Source organism: Micromys minutus, assembly GCF_963924665.1.
Source record: "Micromys minutus genome assembly, chromosome: 27".
NCBI classification, from domain to species: Eukaryota; Metazoa; Chordata; class Mammalia; order Rodentia; family Muridae; genus Micromys; species Micromys minutus.
In genome coordinates, this window is record NC_137962.1 from 9,454,932 (window position 1) to 9,476,179 (window position 21,248).

The 21,248-nt window shown below is 36.6% G+C and overlaps 1 protein-coding gene across 9 annotated transcripts in view; it reads left to right on the forward strand.

Moving 5' to 3' along the window:
- Positions 1 to 1,718: 1,718 nt before the first annotated feature.
- Positions 1,719 to 21,248, forward strand: part of PHF20L1 (PHD finger protein 20 like 1) — a gene marked incomplete at its 3' end in the record, with an annotated part of 61,473 nt that continues 41,943 nt past the window's right edge. For 7 of the 9 annotated variants that reach the window (XM_080939505.1, XM_080939507.1, XM_080939508.1 and 4 more), the window contains exons 1-4: positions 1,719 to 1,970; positions 3,976 to 4,095; positions 17,759 to 17,930; positions 18,066 to 18,150. In XM_080939505.1, the coding sequence (XP_080795631.1) occupies positions 4,013 to 4,095; positions 17,759 to 17,930; positions 18,066 to 18,150 (340 nt within the window). In that variant the 5' untranslated portion in view covers positions 1,719 to 1,970; positions 3,976 to 4,012. Of the gene's footprint in view, positions 1,971 to 3,975; positions 4,096 to 7,637; positions 7,754 to 17,758; positions 17,931 to 18,065; positions 18,151 to 21,248 lie in introns of those variants that run through there. The other 2 variants (XM_080939506.1, XM_080939510.1) reach the window with 2 other exon arrangements.

Genomic DNA, 21,248 nt, shown 5'->3' on the forward strand with positions numbered 1-21,248 from the left:
TGGTTCAGGAAGATTTAGATATAGGTTGAAAGTCAGAAACTTAGTGGTACTGTTACTGGTGTGATTTGTAAACTTTCCCCCCTTATTTTGAACATTGCTAGCATCTTTGAATACAAAATTTTAAAGCGATATGGTTTAAATAGCATTTAAAGCAAGACCCCACAAGGGATACTAAATTCATTGGATTCTAATATTTTCCTTCCATTTAGATTCCTTCCATTTAGGAATCTGAAAGAAATGGCCCCGATTTATAAATACATATCTTTTATATGTCAACTTTGTACATTGTATTGTCTAAATTGAGTGTTATTTTTAGTTGCAAGTTTGCTTTAGGTGATATGTAATTCCTGCACTCATCTTACTGCATCAAGGACATGTACTGCGAAAACAGTAATCACTGCAAACAGTGCAAAGCACAGTATGGGGACAGAAAATTTGTTGAACTGGCTTCTCACATTGGCAATGTTTTTTGTGATAAATCTTACTTGTAATTTAATTTTATAGCAAATTAAACAACCACACATAATATTACAAATAGTGGAAAGTATGATTCTGCCTGTCACAGAAGATTCTAGAAATATTAAATGTATTGGACTAATGAAAATCACAGAGGAAATTTCTCAGTTACAGAAAAGAAGAACATAAAGACAAGCATCATCTAAGGACTGTCTTATTTACATTGTTTGTAGCATCACTAAGCTCAGTGTAACTGCAACTATTACATATATATGTATATATGTATACGAATGAATACATACATATATATATATATATATATATATATATATATATATATATATATATATATGAATGAATGCCTTTTGAATAAAAGGACGATTGTGAACATTCTCTCAATTTACCAAATCTCTTCAAATTTAGAGAAAACGTTGCTATTTTCACTGTACACGATGAAGCAAGATAAATAGACGTGTCATTTGTATGCAATGTTGCACTTTTACAACGTGGGAGGCAGAGTGATGGAGTGGGAAGAAAAAAATAGATGTTTCCCTTCAGTAGTACTTTGATCACTTGATCTTCTCAAAGCTGGAACAAGGATTGTCATGCTTAACATAGACTTTGGTACATGGTAGGTGTTCAGTAGAGGTAGTCCGACACCACTGATTGTGAAGACTTGTTCTATTACTGCCCCAAACTTCTTTATAAAACATAAGATATTCCTAAGCATTTTTAAAAATTCTTAAGATTTCTGAAATTGGAGCATGAGTGTGCAGTTGTGATTGTCGTGTGATATGTTTATAGCAGAGTGTCGGTGAGAAAGTATCCATTCTCCCTATCCAAATTAAAAAAAAATAAATAAAGGAAGGAAAAAACATCCCAAACCAAACAAAAGAGACTATTCTGATTTTGAAATACAGATTCTGTCTGTCCTTAATGTGGATTAGAACAGACACCCTGAAAAGTGTGTGGTGCATTAATAAGTTTGCCCAATGTGTCAACTAGTGGAATTTGTTAGAAACCAACAACAATCACAAAAGGCTACCATCCTTTTGACCCCACCAAGGGGGATCTACAGTCCAGGTCCCTTCTATGGGCAAGGAGCCCAGCCCCGGCCGAAGCCCCACCCTCGGAATAGTCCTCCAATCAGCTGCGCCGCACCAGCCCGGCCCTCGCGAACCACGTGATGTAACCCAGCCCGCTTCCGGCGCGTCGCGGGCGGCTGACGTCCCCGGCCGGCGTCGCGTCAGGGCTGGCCGGCGGCGGCGGCGGCGGCGGCGGCGGCGGCGACGGCTGCGATGGTTGTGGCCCCGGAATGGGCTTGAGGGCTCGGGCCCCGCTTCCTCTCGCGCTTCCTCGGGCCGACGCGGTGCTGCGGGCCTGACTCGCTCGGCGCCCGCTCCGTCCCCTACCGCTGCCCGGGCAGACTCGGACGAGGCCCGCGCTGGCCGCCCTGACGCGCCCCGGCTCGGCCCCGGACGGCCCGGCTGCTGTGCGGAGACGAGGCCGAGTCGGTAAGAGGCGGCGGAGGGGCCTGGAGGCTGCCGGGTCCCCGGGCTGCCCTCGCGCCCGAGTTGCTCTCGGCCGGCGTCCCGCTCCCTGCCATCCGCTGACCCTATTGTCTGTGCGCCGCCGCGCTCCCCCCGCCTTCCTTCCCTTGCCCGGCCGGCGGCTGTCAACCTGCAGCTCCCGGGCTCTGGGCCAGCCGCGCCGCGGCCTTTTCTGGCTCCCCGTGACACCCCTGCGGGCCCGCCTCGTCCCCCACCTCTGCTTAGCTTCGCGGTCTTTCCCTCACCACTTACTAGCTCTGTGTGTCTGTCTTTTTCCTCTCACTGTCATCTCTGCTAACTTCTGACCTTACACCGCAGTTCTTTTCACCGCTTTCTCCTCTCTCTCCGTTCCTTTTTGTTTCCTTCTACCCTTTCTCGCTGTTACACAGTTCTACTTTAAGGGCCTGTCCAATGGATTGTCTTTTGTAAAAGTTCTTAATTCAGCTGCCTCTCTCACTTTCCCATCTCTGCACAAGAGAATGGAAATCATCCCTGCCTTTTGAGGTGCCTCATTCCTGAGAGTCACTGGGGGATTAGATTTACAGGCTGGAAGTTTGATCTTAGGAAATGTTAGCATAACTGGCAAACTGCCTCTTCGGATTCTATTTCTGTCCACTGAAATAACAGCCTTGTATGTTGCACACTTACAAAATTTCTATTTAAAATATTTATGCTTGTTCCCATTACACCTAGTGTGCCCCGGCTGTGAATCTTAACTTTACTGATGCCATGCCAGGATATTCTATAGCCCCTTAGCCACGACCTTGCAAACTTGATCCCCCATTTTTTGTAGCAAGCATTGATGCTACTTCATTCTTCCTTTTTCAGATTCTAAAAAAAAAAAAAAAAAAAAAAAAAAACAACAACAACAAAAACAGGACGGGATATTTGGAATTCTGTCTGCTGTTATGTTTTACCTATTAGAAAATTTTCATTTGTGTGGGATTTCTTTTAAAGCTAGAGAGATCCTCTTGAGTAGTAATGTAGATTCCTGATTACCAATCAGTTGTATTTTGATGAAACTGTGCTTATCTTACCAATTATTATTTTCATCCCATTATTGATACTTTGAAGATATATGCATTTACTTCAAATACCCAGTAGTAAAAAAGGCCGCTAGGCAGCCAGTGTAGCTAAAAGAACAGTGACTATTTCACATGTGAATGGGCTATAGAGAAGCAAGGATTCCTCTGCAGTTTTTATATTTTTAATGAGAAACCTTTTTTTTAATTTTTAAATTTTTTTTTTTTTTTAGTTGTCATTGTGGGGACTGTGTTGAGTTAATAATCGAGACCATACTCAGAGTCTGGTATGAGTGCTTATTAAATGTGAAATTTAAGAAGAATCCTTTGCCACTCTTTATGTTAAAATTACCTTGTGGTGTGCTGCTGAGACAGTATGTACTAACTCTGCTGATCCTTCAGGAAGATTGGTTATCTCCCTGACACAGTGCTTGTTACTGCTTTTCTCCATGGATTTGGCCATTTTCCTAGGGTTGTACATTTTGACATCCTAAATGATTTCTGGAAATTCAGGGGAAAACGATTAAGGTGCTCCGTTCAAGGATTTTAGTAAACAGAATTGTCTGTATTTTTAAAACTCACAGCATTTTCAGCCTTTTCTGGGTGGAACCTTCCTGAGCTTTTTTTTTTTTTTTTTTGCAGTTAAGGTTTGAGGCATTTTAGCTATTAGTGAGTCTTAATAGCTTGTCTCTTCTCTTAAGCTGTTTTTCCTTTCTGTATTTTTTTTTTATAAATGCCCTACCAAGGTTGCCTTCATGTTACATCCTACCTATAAGTAATGGTGATCCCACCTACAAGTATTTTAATATCGTTCAATTAAAAGTCTGGCAAACATTGTAATGTCCCATGTATTATTTTGAAAATTTGTTAAGTTCTGTCTGTTCCATTAAACTATTTTCCATGTGCATCTCATGCATTAGAATCTAACTTTCCTTTTTCCTCTTGAGGTAGTGAAAAGAAAACACTGAAGAATAGGATCTCAAGATGAGTAAAAAGCCCCCTAATCGTCCTGGAATCACTTTTGAGATTGGTGCTCGTTTGGAGGCACTGGACTACTTACAGAAATGGTATGGAAAAAACAGACTATTGACCCAAAGCACAAGATTTGTAGCTTTGATAAGTCAGTTGCTATTTTACCCACTATTATTAGTGCCATTCACATGAGTATATTAATCCTTGACTACACATACTTTAGATTTAGCATTTTAAAACTTCAAGCATTGCTTTAGATGTTTGAGATTTGAAAGTGTTTGTCTAGAGTAAGGCAAACAGTTATATTGGCAGAGGTCAAGGAAGGCTAATTCACACATTTAGCTTCCTAAAAACTTGTATAAAAACCATGATGTGTTTGTTTTCTTGCTGTTTACCAGATAAATATTAGGACTTGTACTTTCACGGGGTACATGTCCATGCTTTACTATCCTACTGAAAACCAAAGTCATAACCTCACCTCCTCTTCCCTTAAAGAGTGGAACCTCAAGTTATGTTGTAGCTGACTGTTGTACTAGGAAGGCAGTCCTCTCAGAACCGCACTTTCTCCTCTTGTTCCGTCATCTGTGGCAGGTGGTCAGTATAAACACCCATGCACATCACTGACACAGTGGTGTAGGGAAGAGTGAGGTGCTACTGTGATACCCATGTGGCTAGGAGAGGACGGAAACAGCATTCAGAGGTCAGCGGCTCACAGAGCACTCAGGATAGGGAATGAGTTGCTCATTTTGATTACTGGCTACTACTGCCTTCTAGGCTAATGTCCTCTTGTTGCCATTCTTGGGCCACTGAGAGGAGCATTTGATAGGTTCTGCCTGGAACCAGAGCTACCTTTGCTCCGTTTGCTCCCTTCTGACACTCATTTGTTTTGGAGAAGGGCCTAACATAGCTACTCCAGGACTTTATTCACCATAAACCTTGACATTTTCTCTTACCATAGCTTCATTAAAGCCATAATGGAAGCCAGTAGATTTGCTTCTAATCCATTTGCATTCAGTCTACTAACTGAATCGTCAATGACAGGCAGAAACTTTGTTCAGGCATAGTATTGGGCTTTTGTTAACATCTAGACTTAGACCTCAGCATGTCTATATTACTAGCTTAATGGCCTCACTTTTGGGGTATTTAGGACTTTAAAGACTCTTGATTAGAGATTGAGTACCACAGTTATTTTGCCCTATCCCCCAGCTACTCAGTGGGTGGTTCTTTTAAGGAGTCTGTTTCTTACCAGGTAAATAGTATATATAGTGTTTTCTTGAGCTTGGGAAACACCTGAAAAATAGACTTCATCATAGCAAGGGAAATTAAAAAGCTGTGTCTACATTTTACTGTATGTCAGCAAGGATGTGTTGGTGACGGTGAAACACTCCCAACTACAGAACATGCAGCAAAAGATGCCAGTTTGTGCAGAACTTGGCTTTCTTGGCCAAGATTGTTTTACTATGAAGGTATACTATTGAATTTTTGTGAGATATGAATATAAAGACCCTTTTTTATGTGAATCTTTTGAAGTTACTGCTTTTGTGAACAAGTTATTTCATATTTATATATTCTCATAGGCTTCTCAGCCAACAAAGTACCACTGAACTAGCTTCTAGCTTTGAAGAATCACATATTTTATTAGTTCATGCTATAGTTTTTAGGGACACTAATGTAGCTGTAATTTTTTTTTTTTAGAACTTATTTTTAATAATAGTTCTTATGTGCTTTAACCTTCCTTATAGCCCATCACCCACTAGGTAGTAAAAAAAAAAATGTTAAGGGGGAAGTAGACCTGTTTAAAAAGGTTCTTTTGAAAAACTCCTTTTCCAACTGACTTTCCAAAGAACCCTTAAGTTTCCACTTCACACTAATGTAATTTTGACCTTGATGTATAAGAGGTTTACTTTTGGTAGTGAAGTGTCCTCTAATTCCGTGGCTGTTTTATTTTGATTCAGTAACTAAATTTGAAAATATTTTTCTAGAAATACTTGTTCAGACCTTATTTGAGTATATTTTAGTGTCTTATGTTTTAGAGTATAGTTGCTGAAATCAAGTCAGCGTTGTAGCTTTTCAACAAGAGAATCATGCTAACTAGGTTTTAATATCTACATGTATTTCTAGTAAGTCCAGCGATGATGGGCCTAGATACATTGGCCAGTAGAAGATGCTTACTTTTTTGTTCTCAAGACATGTACACTGAACCATATACTGTGGAATTAAGGTATCACATATGGTCCCTTTCCTTTTAAAAAGAACTTTTAGAGAGGCTGCAGGATCAGTTTAACCACTTAAGGGAGCTTAAGTTAGCCAGTTAAACTTAAGTTTAAGCAATTAAGGGAGCTTGCTGTTTTCCCAAGGATCTGAGTCTAGTTTCAAGTCCCCATGTGGAAAGGCTCACAGCTGCCTATAATTTCAGTTCCAGAGTGTCTGACGCTTTCTTCTGTCATCTGAGAGTACCCTCAGCCACATGCACATACACACATGTACACAAAGACATTTTAAAAATATTTTAAAAATGGTTTTTATTTTTATAATTTTATGTGTGAATTTTTTATCTGCTTGGTACCTGGAGAAGTCCTTAGAGGGAGTTAGAGATCTTTGTGAACCATCCATGCAGGTGCTGGGAAATGACCAGGTCCTTAGAGCAGCAAGTGCTCTTAACCACTGAGCCCCTCTCTAGCCCATTTCCCTACTTTCTCTACATGAATTCAGAGGGGTTTTGGTGGAAGAACAAATCAAGCAAGGTGGCATACTCCTGGCAACTTAGAGGCTGAAGCAGGTGTGTAGCAAGTTCAAGGTCAGCATGGCAGCTTAGTGTGCCTACCTCAATAATGTATTTGGGTTTTGGGAATTTAGCTCTGTGGAGGAGCATGCCTGGCATGCACAAAGCCTTGAGTTCAGTCTCCTATACCATCCATTCTAACAGAAAACAGCATCAAAAGCACAAAAGTATATTCCAGTGGAACACTCAAAATGCCAGTTAATTTGATCTCTATATATTTCAGGTTTTTTTTTTTTATGTATAAAAGAGGAAAATACATTACTGTCCTAGTAATAAAAAGACATGCTAAATTAAGTGGGAAGAAATAAAGTTAAGTTAAGCTCCTTCTTTCAGGTTTAGGAAGATACCGTTTACTAGCAGACTTAAATCTGTTTCCCAGGAAGAGTACCTTTAATGCAGAGCAGGCAATACTGCATATTAGATAGCTTCTCTTTGAGAATTCACATACCCAGAATAGAGATTGTTGTTTCCATGATTTCAAAGTAAACATGTAACTACCTGTGGAAGTCACTGATTGATCTGTCTGCCCTGGTGAATGAATGCAGGTCCTGAGAAGTCATTCTTCAGTTTGACATTTTTACTTTGTATTTGCTTTTGTTATTAGATAGGTCTCTTCTATACAGACTAAGCTTCTGCTGAACATGGACATTTAATTTTTAATTATTTTGTCATCTTATTTAAAACATTTTCTTTTACTTTATTTCCTACACAATCTGTGTAAGTATTGTGCTAGACTAGCTAATGTAATCAGCTGCTTTAAATCATATTTTTCTGTTATATTTTTCCTGTTGCCTATACTCACCTTGACATTGAGTTTTATCTCTGGAAGACAACATCATATGAATACATAAGAATACCAAAACAAGTATTTTGGTATAGGAATATATTTGGAGAAAGAAATGTTTATAATAAAGTTACATTGGAGACACTAAGTGGATGATTTTTGATTTATGCAGTTATTTATTGATCCGGTAAGTATGGGCAAATCCTTGTTTGTTTCGAAGTAACACTGGCTATTACTTATACAATATTTTAGGATCAAATAAACACATAACTGAACTTATTTTGAATTCCGCAATTTCAAATTTAAAAACACTGACGTATTACAAGGGGAGAAGGAGAGCTGGAAAATAAACCTTTGTGAATCAGAAGACTTCAGAGTCCAGGCTTTTAATAGACTTTAGTGTTGGCATGAGAGTGAGCGTGCCTCACACAGGACAGACGTCATTGAAGCAGCTGTGAGCGGATAGTCTCTGAGGTACACATTCCATCCTCCTCCTCCTCCTGTGGACCTTTCCTGATTGCAGGGCACCTGTACACACATTGCCATTCAACCACATGCAGTATAGTTGATGTGATAAAACTGATTTTAACAGTTTAATGGCTGCCTTTTGATTAAGTTGTTATTCAGCAGTCAGTGGCTTATTTATGAGAACACACCAGATGGAGTGATATGCTGTTAGTCTTACAATATTTGAAATAACAGTCAAAGTATTCAGAAGAGTTCTGCTTTTCTGGCTTCTTTTGGAATATTCCTATTAATTCTGTTCTAAATCTAAAGAAAAGGAAAGTGAGAGATTAAAAAGTGTGGTAATGTCTCCAATTATGAGAGTTTGCTAGGATAGTTTAAATTTGAGTTGGCAAAAGCTATTCCCACACATTTGGAGGGTTTGAACTGTATGGAACATTTGCAAATGTGTTTAAGTTGTTCACCAACATAATTTTAAAAGTGTGAAAAAATTCAAGAAGCTAAGATGGTAGTAGTGGCAACTACCTTCTAATTGAAAATAAATTCATGTTTTGTTTTGTTTGTTTTTTAAATAAAAAGTAGCTTTAAGATGGTAACTCTTCAGATGAATATAGAGTTATGTGATCTCTGTTGAAGACAAGAGAATGCCAGTCTTTGTAATGAGATTAAAATTTATAGGAACATTAGGTGAATACTTTCAAGATAGAGATTCTTTAGCTGATATAAACAAAGTTATTGTCCTTTTGCTTTTCGAGTTTCCAAAGATCTTTTTTCAATACTTGAAATATAATTATTGAATCATTCACTGCCATTGAAAGCCTGATTTCTAGTATAGACCCAGAAAATACGTATCATTGCAGTATAACACCAACATAATTCAATCATATATCACGTTCTTAAGTCCACAAAAATACTGTGGACCACAGTTTAAGCCCTACATTGAAATAAGAACTTTGTTTTAAATTCTGATGTTAATCTTTAATCATTAGGTGGCTCTGTTCCAGCATACAAACACTTTAAACTTTCCACAAACCAGAGCTCTGCCTAGTGTGTTTAAGATGCTGATGATGAGACCTTTTCTATAAAATATGAAAACAAATATAGAAATGGTAGGTGAGCACATTAGTTCAGAGCACACCTGGTCCTTCTGCTCTTGTTCTTAAGCACATATGCTCGGTGTATTGATGTACTTTTTAATTCATTTTTTTTCTGACCTACAAGATTTTATCCCTTTTTTTTTTTTTTAAAAAAAAAAAGAAGAGTTATTGGAAAAAGCAAATTTTAATTAAAAGCAAGAAAATGGCTCTTGTAAATCCTTTTTTGTTATAAGCTATGAATCTCTGCTTTTGTGTTCTTCTAGTTGGAGTCTTCCATGGTAGGTTTTTTTCTGATTAAAAGCCCGGTTTCTTTTTTTTTTTTTTTTTAATCTAGTTTTACCTTTTCTGAGTTGACAGATAATTTAATCTTACTTATAGATGTGTCTGCCACATACCTGAGACAGTAATAAAATTGGCTTGAAGAATTTATAGGTAGTTTTTCAAAACTGCTAGTCACTTAGGAAAAAATGATGTTCAGAAATATAGAGAAAAGCCAGTATGATTTGGAGTCAAAGGATAGAGGTCTGAAACTTTTCTGTGATAGAAAGTTTTCACTCCAGGTGTGGTTTGATCACCGGTATAATCCATTCCCTCACATAGATTTTCAAGATTTTAGCCTATTGGGTAAATGTGCCTAGGCCAGCATTGTTCCTAACTTACCTAGAGGTGTATGTATGTGGTATTTAAGAGCCCTCAGATGCCTTTGTTCTTAGAATTATAGTTTTAGGCAAGTCAAGTTAATTTCAGGTCTTCCTCACCAACTACCTTCCTCCTGATTTTGGTTTAGAAGTGCATCTTCAAATTTGCAATTTTGTTTCATGACTTCTGTCATAAATTTTTAAAAGTATGAAGGTGAATATCATCAGGCTTGCTATGCTTTATTTATGTGTCTCTCTGTGTGTATGTGTGTGTGTGTGTGTGTGTGTGTGTGTGTGTGTGTGTGATGTGAGTAGTTGGTATGTGGTTTGATGGCAGCCATTAACTTACACATTTTTTTCAGCATTCTTACTAATTTGGTCATTGTTGACATCATTTTCTACATAGTGGATATTTACTTTGTGTGAGATAAACTATTCTTTAGGCTAACAGTAATTTCAGGCATGTTTGAATAAGAAGCAGACTCTTTACAAGAAAAATAAACAGATAAATTATTTTAATTTCTATATTGTCTTCATTGGTAAGTACCTGCTGGATTTGAACCACCGTAGAGCTGAGTTGACCATCTAATGCATAATGCCGTATCTATAATGATTGGTTAAATCATTTTTATGGACTAAAACACTTGAGTTCAAGGATCCATCATTTATTACCTCCATAACTTGAGCAACTTATTGAACCTTTGGAAGCAGTAGTGACCACGTTTTTAACAAAGTAGAAAGAATTTAGGTTATATGTAATCCCAGCACTCAGGAGAGAGATACTCTTTTGAGATAAGACCAGCTTAGTCTGCATAGTAAGACCCAATCTCAAAAGGAAATTGCAGGAAAATAGGATGAAAGCACACAGCATCCTGAAAGAGGATTAGAGCTAACATGGCTACTGTGTGTAGGTAGTTGACAAAGAGCATCAAGTAAGATAAGAGTCAAGTGAAGTAAGAAGTCAGTGTAAGTCAGTAGAATTAATCAGGAACATAAACAAACCTCTTTATTGGAAGGTGTTCTAAAGGCTTAATATTTAAGGGAATTAGACAGCTGCAGCCCAGAGGTCTTGACTTTACTGGCACACATTTAAAAAGTCTAGTTCTAGAAATCTGAACAAATTGTCCAATATACATTAACTTTGATTCCAGTATCAGAAAGCATGCTTTAATGAAAGTGGGAAGGAGTTCCTTTAATACTTGTAATGTGGAAAGGTAATGTGGATAAAACTGAAGCAGATTAAAAGAAAAATTTCTACTGGCAAATTTCATAGGAGTAAGATATACAAAAATTGAAAAATCATCAGCGAGAATTTTTAGGATCCAGTGCTAAGATGTACTTTTGACCTAAAACCGGTTACCTCAGTCTCCTTGAGAATCAGGATTATTTGATGTTTTTACTCCATTTTGTAATATGAACTTTGAATTGAGATTTATTATTATATTTAAAGTATGAAAAATTAGCATGCCAGTGTAGTTGGGTAGAATAGGTGAGGAAAGTTTGAAAATTACAAAGCATAATATAAACTTAAAGTGCTTTCAGGAAGCTAACAATAAAAAACATTAAGTTCCAAGTACGTGTTGTATTTCTCTTGATTATTTGGCAAGTAGTCATGTAATTCAGCAGTCAGGTAAGCAGTTCTTACCTTCGTTCTTGACTGTCCTAGTAGGTTTTAGATATTTTTGTGGGCATATGTTAAGAATGAAAATTTCTGTTCATAGAACTGTTTTAGATTGCCATTCCTTACCTACAGTTTCCAAACACTTAGATTATTCTTAATTTTTGTTTCAGGTTTCTTTACTGCCATCCTTTAAAACTTACTCACCTTGTCCAAGGTGATAATCTCTTTAAATACTCTGTGTGCAGGAGTATAATACTGTGTCATCACTCATCTTGCACGGTTTTGATTCTTCTCCCTCTCTCTCATTCTCAAAATGAATAAAAACTAGTCCATTCCTAAATTATCAAAATTACAAATTTTATTATCAACATAAATAATATTGTTAAAATATATAACTTGAAAATGTATTAGTATATATTTTGAAAGGACCTTTGCTAGTTTGTTGATGTGACATTTACTCAAAAAGATTTATTAACATATTTTGGTTGTATTTAGTAAATTGTAACCTAATAATGGTTGTGAACCATGTCCTTTGGATTATGTGTAAAAAGATTCAGAAGTCATTATGGTTGACTTTATCTTTGTAGGTTAAAAATAAATCAGGATGTAACAAACTAGATGACAAATCAGAATGAATTCCTTAAATACAGATAATGCTGTTTTACTGCTATTCTAAAATGATATTTTAAAAATTAATTAATCAGATAGTATTTCTGGGATAGCTGCATGCCTGTTTTCTCACACCAGTGCTCTCTAGGAACAATTAATTGTAGATTATCTTGTCTTCCAGAAGGTATTTGTCCATGGGCATCTCTCTAAAATCTAATTCAATTTAGGAATACCTGTCCGAAGAAAAGTCATCTACCTCTACATCAGAGACATTAGTTTGCAACAAAGAAATTCCCCACTTAGTAGATATGCTAAGACAATAAAAAAGTGAGCAAATACAGTGATACATACTTGCTATGTGTGTGTGTACACACACATATATGTGTGTATGCATATATGTATATAGAAAGTATAAGACAGAAATAAGATTGTGAGCTAGAGTAGGAATTTACCAGCAATGATTTCATTCTTAGATTGCTTTTCTTATGTTTTGCCAGCACTTGGGAGTTGATGCAGTTGGGAACTGTTACTGTTCAGGACCAGCTAACTTAACTTCTTTGAACAATGTCTTTAGCCAGTATCTGGTACTTACTGAATTACAGATTTAGTCTAAAATCTACAGGTACTCTTACTCTCTGAACAATTTTATACAAGTTGGAAACCTCAGTTTTAAAATTATAGTATATAGACAAGACAGTGAGATTTCAAGGGTTTGGGGAAGGTAAAATAAATTTTACTTTTGCTAGTAGTGTTTCTGTGTTTGTAACAATAGTTTCAATTAACCTGGAGTGTTGAGTACTTAGACATGGAAAGGCTCAAGTACTAATCCTAAAGGCCAATTAGTAGTAGCATAAAGTAGATTAGCAAAAAATGTTTTCAAGTTAGATCATTGGTATTTTTTATACTTTTCATTTATATTAGTCAAAATTTCTATAATTCATTTTAGAGTGAACAGTTTTTCCTCCACTAATTTTGGAAATAGACTCTATTTCTAGGATTAAGACTAAAGGACTTGGAAAAGTCAAGTCAACCCAGAGCAATGAGGCAGTTCATAAATTTTCTAAGTCAGTAAATCCCACCAGAATAGAATCTGTGTACTATTTACATTGTCTTTTGATGTGGGATTATTTCAGGGAGGTTAGAGAAATCTGTTACTTTTCAATAGTAGTTGAAAGGGGCCAGAGAACTTTCTTTCCATAGTGTGTTAGCATTGAGAAGTCACTTGCTTGGTGATTCTCTTTATTTCTCTCAGTTAAATCATTTTTAAATTATCTTTAATCTATTTTTAACAATCCAGTCATTATCTCCTTCCTGGTCCACCCTCTTAACAATTCCTCATTTCATTCCTCGTCCCACCACCAGTCTCCAAGAGGATGTACTCACCCCCACCACCACACCCCCACCCCACCAGGCCTCCCTGGGGCTTCAAGTCTCTCAAGTGTCTTCTTTCACCAGGCAGTCCTCTACTGTATATGTGTTGGGGGCCTCAGTCCAGCTCCTGTATGCTGCCTAGTTGGTGGCTCAGTGAGAAATCTTGGGGGTGCAGGCTAGTTGAGACTCCTGGTCTTCCAGTGAGTCTCTTCAATTCCTTCCAGCCTTTCCCTAGTTTAACCATAAGAGTCACCAGTTAAATCTTGAGATAGTGCAGCTATGGAGATTCTCTAGTCATTCTGGCATCTTACCTGACAATGTGGACTATGAAGTCCTAATCTCCACTTAAGTATTTTCCTGAATCATTCATAAATGTTTGAGGCTGAGCCTAATCACTATTCTTTATTCTAACAGCTTTCTGTGATTCAGCCTTTAAAACAAAAATATTAATACCACATCTTCCAGATTCAAGAAGAAAAAAAATCTTACATTCAATGCACAGTAAATTATAGTAAGGCATAAGTAGCATATGAAAATAATACATGCTTTAAGATAGTCATTTGTTATATATATATGATAGATGTTTGCTCAACAGTGTTCTTTACACTGCATCAAAACATACACTATTAGCTTGGGCCATCTGCTGGAACAGAGGAATTGTCTTTGCTGTATAGAGCTATATGTAAATTGCCGTATTGTCATTTGTGTCATACATGTTCTGTGAAGATCTTAGCATTCTTTCTCCCTCCCAATTAATAGAGGTCCTGTGCTCTGTAAAACAAAGGATCATTTCAAAGCTCTAAGTTTGAAACAAGCTAACACATGCAGTTTAAGATCTTTCTGTTTTCCTTTATCTGCTCTACTGTTTATTGTGTTATCAGACCAAATAGGTTATTACTGTTACCTTCAAGTGCCCTTAAGTCTTGGCAGGTCAATCTTGAGGACAGATGGCACATCTTGCTTTTCTTAATGACCTTACTCACTGCTTTCATCCAGAGTCATAACATTTTTCAGTACTGAACATTTAATTACACCTTGTGTGTACATTGTATTTATACTCAGACTCCTAATTCTTGAAATGTTCCACCAAGTCCAGTATGGACAGTGTCTTCAGGAACCTTCAGAATTACTTAAGCATGCAATACAAGGTTTTCTGTTCACTTAGACATTTTTATGTGTCTTAATCATTGTAAATGTGTGTACACACACACACTTTGCCCTGGTTTTATTGACACGGAGTGGAAAGTTATACCAGTCTCTGCTTTCATGTGCATTCTTTAGTCCTCATCTGTTAAACAGATTATGTTATCCATAGCCTGGACAGAAAACAAGATACAGTGAATATAAAGAACAACCAACCTTTAGTAAGCAAACAAAATAGAGTTTGATACACAGATCGGTATTTCTCATCCAGATCTCCAAACTGAGCTCAATGATGAGATGATAGAATTTAGTTATATTTCTTTTAAAATCTATGTACGGTGCCTGCCTACTTCCTTTGTTCTCCTCTTTTATCCCCTCCCCTTCCCTTCTTTCCCCCTGCTTCATTTTCAAGTGCTGTGGACCAAAATCTGAGCTCTCATTCTTGCTAGGCAAGCCCCCTGCTATTAAGCTAACCCTTCAATCCTACCTTTGCCTTATTAGATCTTCAAGTGTATATATGTTAGACATTCCTGATAATATTTCCAACACCTTTAGCCATCAAATTTGACTAGTAAAGCCTGTAAAAATAAAATAGATTTTGATCTTGTGCATTTGCATTTATTCTTGGCAGTTGCCTAGATAGGCATATCATTAGTTTTCTGTAGACACTCTAACATGCTATAACTTACCCTGAAGAGGTTCCTCGGGATGCAATTTTGTTCTGGCTGTTGCTTCAAGCATCCTTTCAGCCAACAGAATTTAAAATATTTTATGAAAACCATAAGTTGCTTAAAAATAACAATCTAGATTTACATTATTTAAATTCATTCAGATTCTGATTTTTTTTACTGAATTGAATCATTTTATGAAAATAGATATATATTTGAATCTGTTACTGTGGAATCTTTTTACTTTGAAGAATGTTTTAAACTTATAGAGTTCTATACATTTAGAATTTGAAAGAACCTAGAGAGCAAAGCCAAGGGCTTTAAATTTTGAGTGCTGTGATAAGTGAAATTTAAAGCTCTTACATTTTGAGAGAGGTTTTTTTAGTTTTTGAACTTAATAGATATATCTCTTCATAATACCTCAGGGGCTAGTAATGTTGAAAATATAGAGCAGCTCTGTTGAAAGTTTTCCTGTATGCTATGATAATTTTCTATTTTAAAAATTAGAGCAACAAAATGAACCAAAGGGAAGACTATAAACGATGAACATTGTCGGTTTGATTTTATGTGGACGGATAGGCAGAAGTGTGTTGGCTTGATGCTTTTCATTAACAAAATGTTTCCTCGCCCACTTCTTCTCTAAGACTAGGAAGTTAGATTAGAGTGAGCCAACAGCTTTCATCGTTTGTACGAAATGAAGACCAGCTGACTTTAGCTTCTGAGTGTTAGGACTGCCAGATGCTGAGGGCTACGATAAGGAGCACAGCTTAGGTGCCCAGAGTTCATAGCCCCGAGCAGTATTGGTGCTCTAGCATCATGATCCTCTAGACATGGAAAACATTCTGAGATAAAACCGGCTATATAGTTCCTGTTTGATAAAGTCAAGTGCTTTGTCTCCATTTGCTGACAACAGCAAGAGGTCTTCAAGTAAGGAGCCTGTTTTTGACCTAGTATTTCTCTAGCTTATTTGATATTGGAATCTTTTTGAGACACATATGAATGTCTCTGGTGATCATTCACCAACCAGCACTTAGTTTTGGAGTGTATCTATGGAGAATTTCCACAGTCAGTTCCATGAAGTCAATGAAAAGGGGAGTTTAGGAGGTCAGATGAGAGTATATGTTGAACAAGGCCTGAACAGTGAGAAAGAACAGGACAGGAAGGGCAGGTTAGGGGGGGCAGAATTCTAGAAGAGGTATGAAAGAATGAGTTGAGGAGCATGGTGTATGTGAAGAACTGAGAATAGCTCAGTATCATGCTACAAAATTAAGAAAACGTCTTAGGAAAAGTCAGCGTATTTAAATGTGTAAATGACTTTGAACTACATGACTGACCTATAAAATAGTTGGTAATCTCAAAGTTGTATAATACCTTTATGTTTAAAACTTTTAAAATAAAACACAAAACTTTGAACTTATTTTTAAAATAGAAAAATTGTGAGATAAATAATTACAGCTGAATTATCTCCTATAAGTGGCTATTGAGTTCAAATGTTACACATATTTTAAATAGTTCCATCACCTGTGAACATTTTAATGTAGGAATAATTGAATAGTACACTTGTTACTGAAAGTTTAAGTGAATTAATTTTTACTTTGAAATTAGTCAAAGGATAATTAATCTACTTGTGAAGAAAAAGCAATCAATATTTTAAAATTTATAGGCTTGGGTTTTTCCTTCCTAGCATCTGTGCTTACTGTAGAAAAAACAAAATTGCTTACACCATATAGAAATAGATTTATAGTCTTGAGAAACAGCCCGCTTGAAATGATAAGATCTTGAGTTATACTCCCAAAACCTGTGCTGAAGAAACTGGAGGTGTTATCCAGTGCTGCAGAGATGGCTGTAGGCAGATGTCCAGTCTGACTGTTCAGCCAGCCTACCTTATCTGGCAAGTTTTACATAAATGGCATTTGAGGAATGATAGCTGAGCTTGTCTTCTGGCCTCCATGTTAATGGGTACACACAGGCATGCACACACAGAAATGAGCATGTACACAAAAAACAATATGTTGAAATATTTTAAAGTATAATATATAATTCTAAATATAATGTATAATATATAACTATATTATATACATAATTCTAAATATAATATTCATTCAACTTTTTTCTTTGTATAATATAAGCATAGTTTTTGAAGACTGATATTCTGTTCAGTTAGATATGCCATTCATATAATTATAGAAAGTCTTCAGCTTTTCCAACCATATTTTTTTACAGAGTTTCTATTTTACTGCAAATTATACATTGTATATATTTCTTCAGAACAGGAGTATTAAATAAGAAAGTAGGGATATCTTTACCATTTGACACAGGCCAGTGCATTAGCTTCTTAAACAGTACAGTACTTTATATTTTGCATTCAAAGTATATTAGAGGATTTATTTTCTCAGCTTCTGAGAGAAATCACTTAAAAATGACAATAGTAATGTGTATTTTGTGTGTTTTGTAGTTTATGAGTACACTGGCTTTTCTACTTTTAATCATAAGTTGTACACATTAAAATCTTTTGCTTAATACTTTATACTTGACAACATAAGGGTTTTTCTTGATATGAAGCTTTTTATATTTTTTGAGGTATCCATCACGAATTGAAAAAATTGATTATGAAGAAGGGAAGATGCTAGTTCATTTTGAGCGCTGGAGTCATCGTTATGATGAGTGGATTTACTGGGACAGCAACAGACTGCGGCCCCTGGAAAGACCTGCTTTAAGAAAAGAAGGGCTAAAGGATGAGGAAGATTTTTTTGTGAGTAGGAAGCCTTTCCCAGTTGTTCCTTCCATAGATTAGATAATGGCATTTTAAAAGGATCAAATTTAATAGCGTTTTTGTTAATGAAATATTTATTATATATGGAATTGATCTTAAAAGTTGTTTGAATAGGATTTTAAAGCTGGAGAAGAAGTTCTGGCTCGTTGGACAGACTGTCGCTATTACCCTGCCAAGATTGAAGCAATTAACAAAGAAGGTATGCATTTGACATGACCTGAGAATTAAATAGGACTGAGATTTAAATTTCAGTTAAGGTATATAATTGTCTCATATAACGTTTTTCTTGTTTTATACTGTTCTGTGTGGATTTCTTGCTAGTACTCTTAACAGGAATATTTGTTAAATATTGCATAGAGTGACTTGGCTCAAGACTTCCTAATGTGAAACAGAATGCCAGGTGTGTTAGTAAGATTCCACAGGAGCCTAGGAAATCTTTCAGAGAGATAATAAGCTTGATCAGCACTTAACTGCTTTTTTCAAAGAAACACTGCACAGGCTTAGAGACATGTTGTCTTTGCCAAGGACATTTGATCTGTTCAGGAGACACTTCCTTAAAGTTGTGAAAGGCACTTAAGCTAGTGGAAGACAAGCTGGAAGGGCTTTGTTTGCGATAGGATAGTAGGGACATGGTTGTACAGAAGCAAAGATCAGTGCATGAAAGACTTTAGAATCTTGCTAAAAGATTTGAATTTTGTTTGGAAGTGATGAAAGAAACGTAGAAAGTGATGAAAAATAAGCGTAGAAGAAATAAAAGGTAAGATAGAAGCAACAAACATTTAAAAGGATGTGTAAGGAATTGGATATGAAAATAAATTACAGTGATCTAACTGAGAACCATTTACAGGGATCTCAGTCCCATTTATGGTTGCAGTGATTTGGAGCTGCAGATGAGACTGTGGTACCATTTCTAATGGTTACCCACTCACTGCAGGAAGACGTGGGAGACCTCACTATCACTGGGCATGCAGGTTGTTTTCCCTTTTCCTTTGGGTGTTTATATTTTTGTGGAGCTGTATTTCATGTCAGATTTGCTTAAGTCTATACCTAAGCATCCTTAATGTCCATCCCAGAGCCTAGCACAGAGTAGGCTGGTCAGTAGTGGTATAGATAGAAAGAACTAATGAATCTGTTCTCTTGCTAGTGAAGATCCATCCCGAACCTGACAAAGTAAAAGCGCACAATGATCTGTAACTAAGATTAGCTGTGTTGAGTATGGAACACTTTAGGACTCTCCATAATTCCTGAGCATGTGCTTATGCAGTTGTGTTCACATACATGTGCACTATACTCAAAGCACCGTCACTGTTTATCCTATTCTGTTTATCTACACATTTTAAAACAAAACTAAGTTTAAATTAGTAGAAATGGGATGCTACTGGTACTGTGGTTACTGCTATTTCTAGAGTAGTTTTTTTACAATGAACCTGCAGTTCATTGTAAAAGCAAAATGGAAGTAACTAACATGGACACTTAGATATTTGTGATACGGCTTAGACAAGTGAAGAGAAAGCAGTACAAGTCAGACTAGAAACATAAATATGTAGAAGGCATCTTCACAGCATGACCTTTTACCAGAACAGTTGGTTTCCCACTTGAACCTCTGACTTTCCTAGGCATGAATCCTAGGTATGAGCATAGCAGGCCTGAACCTTTGAAAGGGCCTCAAGTCCAGTCAAGAGATCAACACGGGCATGTTGTCTTGCCACTATTATACGAATGAACACATCTTGTTCAGCAGGTTAATGTAGCTTATAGGGTCAGTCATTTGATTTCTTTTCTCCCCCAGCAGCCCGCACCCCTCCCCCCCACAAACATCAGTAATTAGACTGTGGATTATTAAAAAAAAAAAAGGCATGAAATTGGGAGAAAGGTTATGGGTAGAGTTTGAAGGAAAATTAGTGGGGAAATGATGTGATTAAGATATATTGTATCTATGTATAAAATTTTTAAAGAAGAAAGTAAAATGTGGACTAGAGTAACCAGAGAAAATTTCAGCTTGAGAGTGGTCATTGACCAGGTGGTTAGAGTTAAATGCAATTAAGAGATACAGGGAAGCATCCAAATGGAGGGCAGAGCATGATCAAGGGTTGGAGGAGCATAGGTCCTGCCAGTGGCTTAGAAACAGCATGGGCTGTCCAGGAGTGCCATGTGGAGGAAGGAACTGAAGAAACAGTTGCAGGAATGATGGTAGTGGTAGGCATGTATACAGTTTGGGATTCTTAAGCTTCTTCCATTGTCCATACATTCTTGCTTATTCACTTGGTCATTTGTTTAAGTCCTAGCTTAGGGTTAGAACTTTGCAGTGTTTATTTAATTATGCTGACCATATGAAAATGTGAAATAAAATTGTGATTTTTCAGGTTCTAAAAAGGAAAACTCTTCTAAAATATATGTGTGTGTGTGTATATATATGTATATATATGTATGTATATATATATATATATATATATATATATATATATATGTCATTGGCTTTAGAGTCAACTTCATACATGTGATAATAATCTGTTTCTTGTTTATACTTCTTTTGTAAAAGCCTGGTATCTACTTAAAGTGTTGTTTCATTTTTCTACAAGATAAAATCGACATGACTTTTTCTAGTAACCCTGTTTAATATGGACTTGTTAGTGTGAGACCTGGCACAGAGAGTGACTGTGCTTCAGCATCTATAAAAGGCTTAGTGTGTGCACAGCATGGTAGAGATGGCTGTGTTGCTGCTGAGCCTTCACACAGTTGCCATCCTCAGCTCCTCCTGCTTGTCCTGTTGATATGAAAACACTTTTCATCTTTATGCTTTCTAAGTTACTTTCTACCTTATACTTCACATGTGGGAGTATTTTTTGCCACTTTAGCACTAATGTAAATCTCACTGAGAAAATTATCTTTACCACATATCAGATCTTTCCCTCTGTTACCTACCTTAAAAGTAACTTTTAAAGAGAGCCAATGGTTGTTCCTGAAGAAATACTGTTTCTATAAATACTGGTCTTATTTTATGAGATAATCCTAATAATATTTACGTCTTTTCACAATAAATTTCATAATTCTTCAGTAAAAATCAGAGTTACACACAGCTAAGTTATCAGGACTTAATTTGTACATATTTTAAGGGAAAAAAAGTTCAAAATTGTTTAAACATGGAGAGAGAAAATTAATTACTCATGGAGTACATTCTGGAGACTTTGCCTGTGTTAGTGCAATCATAAACTGTCTTTTTACATTAGACCACTATTGTTAGATTCCAATTGCTGCTATAATGTTGCATGATATTTTCTAATCTGACTGCTCTTATTT